Source organism: Acromyrmex echinatior, unplaced genomic scaffold, assembly GCF_024713525.1.
Source record: "Acromyrmex echinatior isolate Ae372 unplaced genomic scaffold, ASM2471352v2 Scaffold34, whole genome shotgun sequence".
Taxonomy (NCBI): Eukaryota; Metazoa; Arthropoda; class Insecta; order Hymenoptera; family Formicidae; genus Acromyrmex; species Acromyrmex echinatior.
In genome coordinates, this window is record NW_028259067.1 from 130,578 (window position 1) to 139,069 (window position 8,492).

At 40.0% G+C, this 8,492-nt stretch overlaps 1 protein-coding gene across 1 annotated transcript; it reads right to left on the reverse strand.

Moving 5' to 3' along the window:
- Positions 1-6,314: 6,314 nt before the first annotated feature.
- LOC105155032 (uncharacterized) lies at positions 6,315-6,776 on the reverse strand. The gene has a single exon (XM_011070902.2). The coding sequence runs from the start codon at positions 6,774-6,776 to the stop codon at positions 6,315-6,317; it is 462 nt and encodes a 153-aa protein (XP_011069204.2).
- Positions 6,777-8,492: the final 1,716 nt, after the last annotated feature.

Below are 8,492 nucleotides of genomic sequence, written 5' to 3' on the forward strand. Positions count from 1 at the left end.
CATAAGCACAAGAAACGCGCATTCGTATTTAAAAATTTATATTCATGTTCCCATGTTTTTCTACGAGTGGGCGGTACCAAGAGAGCATTAGAGCGTCCCTACACCGGTTCTCACAAGGTTATAAATCGTGTTTCGGATCGAGTTTTCGATATTGAAGTTAATGGTGCACAGCGCAGTGTATCAGTCGAGAATTTGAAGCCAGCGTATGGCATACTCGATGATTTGGGTAGTGCGATTCTAGAAGCAGGGCAAGCAGCTAATTCGTCTAGTAACGAGCGACCAACTTTGAGAACGTATGCACGCCCGAAGAGGAAGGTGACTTTCGCTTTATAATTTTAATAAATCTTCCCAAAATGTAATTAACTTTAGTCAGATACTTTTAGGATATTTTGTATGACACGTTGTGTATATTTTATAAGGTAGACCTAAGTGCCGGATTCGTTGTCACTCGGGAGGGAGTATGTGGGGAATTCTTAATACCTCACTAGTGCAGCGAATGTAGAAAGCTTAAGGATTATGTAGGTAGCCAGTTACCTAGCAGCGTAAAAATAATAAAAAAAGAAAAATTATAATAACAGATCAATAAAGACGTTCATCCTGTATGGTCATATTTAATTGTGCTCGTGAAATAAATATTATTATTACCAGTTATAAATAAAGTCTCGATCATTATTTTCTATATCTCATCACACGACAAGCGTGGGCTTGTCAAGAGAATCTGATTTATCCATTGAGTCACATATTCCCACACGCGCCACTATACTAGATGGGGTGAAAAGTAACCTCCTTGACCGCCAGAATGCGCCACTACTGCAAAAAAGTTTATGCCTTGTAGTCCGTTCATATTTAGGCAGACATGCCAAGTGGCAGTGCGATACTGCCCTTAGTTTTGTTTTGAGAGCTGATTGTTGTTGACGTGTTTGCGAAAACGATTTTCGTTCTCTCATAAAACATTATTTTTTGAGAGGCAAAACGGCGAAGGAAACAAAAGAAAAGTTGGATAAATATTATGTGGCTAATACTCCGTCAGATTACACCGTCAAATATTGGTTTCGAGAGTTTCGTGGTGGCCGCAACTCCACTACCGATGAAGTCCGCAGCGGCAGGCCCTCCGATGCGGTTACCGAGGAAAATGTCAAAAAAATACATGAAATGGTGTTGGCTGACCGGAAAGTGAAGGTGCGCGAGCTAGCAGATGCTACAAAGATTAGTACTGAGCGAACACGCCATATTTTGGGCGAGATTCTGCATAAGAAAAAAATTTTTTTCATTCCCAAGGAGGTTACTTTTCACCCTACCTAGTATAGTAATGGCTCACTCTAGTGATTCACTCGCTCACCGTTTGAAATTAAATGATCATTTGAATTAAATGATCGTTTTCATATGTTTTGTTTCACACTTTTTTTGCCTTCTCAATGTTTTATAACAGTGTTAACAATATACAGATAGAATATACAATCTTTATTTTTGATACGCCAGTGTCAGATATGAATTGTTGCTTTTCATTTAAATAAATAGAAAACGAAGAACAATTTGTTACAATTCAGGAACAGACTCGGAAATCGAAAATGATATAAACAAAAACATGCGTGGTAGGAAGAATAAAAAACGAAGCTCGCGTTATTAGTGTGAAGATTGTGACGTGGATCTATGTGTCGTACCGTACTTTAAAATATATCATACTCAATTGTATTATTAATTATTAAAATAAATTGTTAAAGTTAAAATATGTGTATCATATCTTTAAAAAAAATTATAATTTAATCATCAAAAACTTCATTCCAATGTACTGGCGTAGAGAACAGCATTGTCACACATTGCAGTGCTGTATCGTACGTTTATGCGTAATTCGCGTTGAACTCTGCCGTACAGAGAAATAGCTCCGCGCAAAATTCAGCCATGCCTAAGGGATTAATTAAAAATATGTGAATACAAAGATTCGAGGTAAGTCAAATAGGTATGTATATATAGCGGAATTAATGATTAAAATTTTTGAAAGAAACTGAAAAATAGGAAATGTTAAATTTTAAACATATAATAAATTATCAAATATAAAAATAATTCTTTAAAATATCACTATTCTCGGGTTTGGATCATCTCGAGCGGTCAGTACCCGAGACACTTTTGTACCTATATATATAAAAAATTACAATAACGCATATATTTTATTATTATTAAATATAAGTATCCCTTCGTAATCTCCATTCCATAAGAAAATTATTTTATCCATTTATTTTTTATAAAAGATGATTTTTAATAATGTGTTAAAATATATTTTCTTACACGCGAATTTTAATATTATATTAAAGATGTCATAAAAATGGTAACTGTAATTAGCATCTTACCAAATAATTACTATTATAATAAGCAGTTTAGAAGATTTGGAATTCACACCCTCCTGTAAACAGACTTTTGTAATTTGATAGATAGTTTAACTTTTCTTTGCGGATAGATTTTATGAATTTTTCGTGGAATCCGTATACATTAAATCCGCTTTCCATTATAAAGATTACTCTTCTTTGTATTAGACTTCTTTGTATTAGAAAATTTATTTAATAAATTTTACAATTGCAAGTTATAATCATTAAAAGTTCCCCAAGTAGATTGAAAAATATTATAATGTTATAATAATTATAAATTAAACAAATCTTTATAATGTAATAAATAATATAATACTTATAATATATAATAGTTCTACTTCTAATTGTAAAATTTCGAATCTTGTCACAACCGGAAATTCTTTCTGATTGTTATGACGAGATTTTGATTTATTTAAATAAAATGTATTTAATTATATACGCGCAAGCGTCTTGTTTATATCAAGCTAATTAAAAAAATTATTCATGCATTGCTGCGAGAATAGAAGGTCTATTACATACTTGCACTTTAAGAATTATTGTAGCGGACAAAACTGTAGAATACATTTGAAAGAAAATACCCTATCATTATACAATACTTAATGAAAATAGGTTTGTTAACTCTTTCGCTCAGAAAACGGTTCACCAGAATATCACCATTGATCGGGACCCCATACCAAAAGTATATACATGGATAGTCTTAGACGTTTAAAATTATGTTTTACGCCTGAACAACGCCACCTTGATACGTTTTTAAAAAAAAAGAACTATTCCCAAAACAAAATGATTATAATTTCTTCGCAAACCGTTTTAAATTATCCCCTTCAGTGACATTATAGACATCAATATACTATTAATTATGTTTAAATATATATTATTTGACAAAATTACGTTTGGCTGTATATTGCTGTACAAGATGATTTGGCGTAACTCTTATTATAAAGGACATTATAAAATAATTTGTTCGCGAATAGCCAGCATTCGTCTATACGGATCGTTTCTTAGATGCCAGACATAGCCGGTGTTAGGAGCGAAAAGGTTAAATTCAAAAGAATTAATTATAAAGAAAATGTTTTATTTTATATGTACGTATTTATTCTATTATACATGTATATATAAGGTGGAGCAGTAACTCTATTCACTTAGAATGTTTTCGCTGTTTTTAAAGATATGATATATTTATTGAAGTTGTGTAGCATTAAGAGGGTATAATATACTACTAACGGTTTATCTATGCAGGCGCTTCGAAGATTTCAAGATCATTTTTTCTCCATTTTTTAAAATGGAATACAAAGCAACTTAATAAATATATTATATATTATTATATATTTAAAAATAGCGGAAATATTCTGAAAGGATAGATTAGATTACTGTCCTTCTCTATACACGCACGCACGCACGCACATGTATTATATATACGTTTATTACATACTTTTATATTTTTATTTAAAATAGAACATATACCCAGCAGATAAAACAATATCCAAAGCAGAAATGTCCCAAGCCAAATTTTACCTCTGTCTGTTTTATTTGCAATATAAACTGCAAAACCTAATTGAAATAAATAATTTAATAAGTGTTAAATATGTACTACAATTCTTGACAGTTCGGATACTTGCATAAATTTTATCAAATAGATGAGTAAATTTTAAACTTTATTTTAAAACATCAATTATGATACTCGCAGATATCAAATAGCAACTCTATTCCTTACATTTACTGACATTTTGTTATTTTTAACTTCAATATGTGTCAAAATCAACCCATTTATAAAGTTTCAAAATAAAATGTTCATATTAATGTATGTACTTTGTAAATAATAAATTAAATTTGAATCAAAATTTATTATCAAATTTAATACATTTTTAAGAGTTAAGTTATTTAACTACAACTATGTTTTAACAACCCACCGCGCGGGGTGTGTCTTTGTCGTGATGTAGGGACTCACCCTGGGCCGTCCCCGAGCCCGGGGCCGCCTTGGACACTTGGTGAAGGGAGGATCGGATGTCGATCTGGAGTGACTGATCTGTGCGAGTTCCCCCCGGTAAACGGAACAGTGTACTCCTAGAAAGAGGGACTTTGTCTCCGTGGACTGGGGAGGAAGGACAGTGGAGGTTAGCTGCTACTTCCCCCTCCCCCTCCCCCAGTTTTACGGCTACCTTGATCAGTAGTTATCGTTTTAGGTGCTCCAAAGTTTGCTACCCAATTGTCGTTAAACGCACGTGCCACTGAAATGGCTTTGAGAGGTATTGCTACTGGCCAATGCGAAAATCTATCAATGATCGTCACGCAATATTTGTATCGGTCCGACTCAGGCAAGGGACTTATTAAATCCATGTGAACATGTTCAAAACGACCGTCGGGCGCGATAAATTTTTCAGGATTTAGTTGAACGTGTCGGGTTATTTTTGACTGTTGACAATCTAGACAATTTTTCCACCTCGCAATGTCGCGGTGTATGGCCACACATACCGTTGACGGATTACCCGATCAGGGACTTTAGGACTTGGATGAGCTGCGTCATGGAACATGCGAAAGACGCGATTTCGTAAAGATACCGGTATATAGGGGCGGATTGCCTCGCCGGTCATTTGACAATAAAGTGTAGTATGCGTCGGCCCCCATTGAATTCGCTTCATAGTAAGCGGAAATTCAAGAGATTCGCGGATGGACCGTAGCTCCGTCTTATTGCTGTATGAGCTCATTTAGTTCAATCTCTGTAGGTAAGCGGATGGCTTCGATGCGGGAAAGGGAATCCGCCACAATATTATCATTGCCCGAGGTATTTGATACGCATAGTGAACTGCGAGATGAATGACAGTTGTCTCTGTTGCCATGACGCCTTTTCGGAACGTTGCATGAATGCATAGATGAGAGGCTTGTGATCTGTCACAATCTTGAAATTCCGTCCTTCAAGGAAATAACGAAAGTATTTTACTGCCTCGGCAATCGCCGTAAGCTCCCGATCGTACGCGCAATAGTTTTATTGCGCCGAACTTAATTTGAGCGAAAAAAACGCGATAGGTTTCTAAGAGTCGTCTAGGCGTTGTTTAAGGACGGCCCCGATGGCGAAAATCTGACGCAAACGAGGTGTGTCTCAGCTGCGTCGGAAGGGTGAGAAAGAATAGCTGCGTTATCCAGATTCTCATTGCACTTATCAAACGCTTCCTCAGCCGCCGGCGTTTATATTATTGGCCGTTTATCATTTTTGCGTGAGTCGCGAAGGTATTCATTTAGTGGTGCCTAAACGGTAACTGCGTTATGCAGTAGTTTACAATAAAAATTAATAAGCCTAAGAAAACGACGCAATTCAACTATAGTGTTAGGCCTTGAAAACTCGCGAATGGCCTGATCGAACCTTATCGAGTATCGATTTACCTTCGCTGTTAATCGTAAAGCCGAGGAATTCTAATTCTTATTTGCCGAACTCGCATTTCTCTATATTGAGTCGTAAGTAAAACTTTTTTAATCGCTGTAACACTATATAAGTGGGCTTCGTGCTTTTCAAGAGACGTCGACGCTATAAGAATGTCGTCGACGAATGCAAACACAAATTCCAGGTCACCTAGTGCGCGGAAGATTTGACGCTGAAATGTTTGACTTGCGTTTCTAAGACCGTACGTCATAAATTTATATTCGAACAGTCCAAAGGGCGTAACGACAGCCGTTTTTGGAATATCTTCCGGTGCTACTGGAATTTGGTTGTATGCCTGATGCAGATTTAGCTTAGAGAAAATGACTTTCCCACGCAGGTCGTGCAGGAGGAGCAGTCGTGCAAATGTGGTACGGGAGACTTATCCACTGTGATCGCATTAAGACGACGGTAATCGTCGCAGATCCTCCATGACCCGTCTTTTCATTGTACCATGTGAATGGAACTTGCCCATGGACTATTGGACGGACGGCATATACCGGCTTCGACTAGCCTTTGAAATTCAGCCTTTGCTGCTTTTAATTTTATCGACTTAACTGCCTGGGATGCTCGGCTACCGGCGGACCCATACTAATGATGTGACGAATATCGCTGCTGCAATTCGGAGTTGCCTGTTCTAAACTGGTGACCTTCGAAAATTCAAATAAAATGTTCGCGAATTTCGTACTGGGATTGACCGTGCTGATGGCAAGCTGTGATACCGATTTGACAATGCCCGACACGTACACATTGTTTTGAAGATCGATGAGTCTGCGACCCTTAAGATCCAGAAGGAGACCATAATGTGCAATCAAGTCGGCCCCAATAATTGGGTTCGGAACTGATGCTATGCAGAAATTCCATGTGAGCGGGCGTATCCCTAAATGTAGCGTTCGGAACGACTCTCCATACGTGTCTATACGCAAATTGTTTGCCGCATAAAGTTTGAAATTGGTCGGAGTTTTGTTCTTCGCGTATCTGCTGGGAAGCAGCGAAATTTCCGCCATCGTATCAACAAGGAATATATCTCCGGTAACTCGATCGCGGATGTGGAGACGGACAGAAGAGTCAACGCCCGTCTCCTGGGTGGCAGACGATTTTCCTCCGCCTTTCCGTTCGCTAGAGTCTTGGGCTTAGATCAAGGACACTGGGATTTTTCAGTTCCCTTACAGAATCGCGCTTGTTCCCCGAAAGTAGCGATGCGGCCAGCAGATACTAGAGCTACATTTGGAACGCTTACGAATTTTATTTGCTCCGTCTCGCGCTTGAGATCTGCTGGACCGCCTGACCTCAGCCGCGAGGGTGGACATATCGGCGACCAGACGGTTGATCTTAATTCCTCAGACGGACGGCTTCGATTCTGACAATGATGCGACAGCACACTGCGCAGAGTCACTCACGGTTTCAGCTATTTTATCCGCCATCTTGGCTAGCTTGTCCAAATCTGTGCTTTCGGTCGCAAGAATGCCTGTACGTCGATATGTATTCAAAAAATACAGTTCTTATTATGGCGTCATCGCATCGCTAGTCAGTGTTAAAGTTGCGGAGTCAACTGAGGATCTGTGAGTATCCCTGACGTAAGCACTTGGCCATTTATTGATTGTCGCAGTTGACTCTCTGCTGAAGCTGAAAAATTTTCAATAATACGTTGTTTTAATTTGTATGGTTCGTTATTATCGGATTCCGCGATGAGATCTCTGCAGCACGCGATGGCTTCGGCATCCAAAGACATAATCACGTGATGCGTCTTAGTCTCCTGATCTGTGATTCGTGAGGCCTTGAACGTGGACTCGACTTGAATGAAGCATAACACCGAATCATTGATTAAGAACGGGGGAATTTTCGAAAACCTACATGCGGCGATGTCGTCCTTCACTGGTCACAATGGCGGCGACGGCGAAGGCGACGGCGTACTGAACGCCGAATCTTGGGATGGTCCGGTTCCAACGCCGCGAGTAGACTAGGTCGAACTGTTAGGAAGTAACGACGGCGAAGCAACACGTGACCTAACTTTACGAAACGTAACCTATTCTGAACGTAACCGCGAAGCAATACGCCGCGATGGGACTTAGCCGGGCGGAACACCCAGCGTATATCGTACGCACGGTGCCTCTCTTGGGTTTTAATATCGTCGACCACTCTATCTCTGATCGCCCGGTCGCAGGAGAAGGCTCCCCTCTGCGCGTCGGCCGCCAAGTCGTCCGGCAGTACTCCCGCTAGGCCGCCGCGTGAATCACTGTATGCGCGGGTAAGACGTAGCATGAGCTTTTTTGTACGGAATACAGCGCCCTTCTGACGTTCGATTTATCCTCCGCCTCATCCGCCCACGATACAATCATGACGACGCCCACGTACATCCTGCACACGAAGTCACCCGGGCCACCGAGGGCATCAGGCGGGTTCCCCATTCTGTCCTGGGGACCAGCGCAACGAAGTGTTCGCTGAAACCCCATTGGTCGTCAAGGATAAGCCCCACATATTTAATCGTGGGTATAACCCTGACGCGGACCGTCCCTTCAAGGATCCACGCCGGAGGAGACTCCCCGCACCTCCCGTTATGAAAGAACATATATTCCGTCTTGCGAGGAGATACCCCCAGTCCCAGGTCCATCACGGACCGACGATATTTTCTGTCTCGCAACACGCGTTCCCAGTCGTCTCCCGCCGCGAGCATCAGTGTCATCCGCGTAGCACACTACCTCGGCTCCCGGCTCGAGAGTGAT

What these genes read in the sequence shown, in the direction of transcription:
- LOC105155032 (XM_011070902.2), bottom strand. Translation starts at nt 6,776, where the DNA reads ATGGCGGAAATTTCGCTGCTTCCCAGCAGATACGCGAAGAACAAAACT.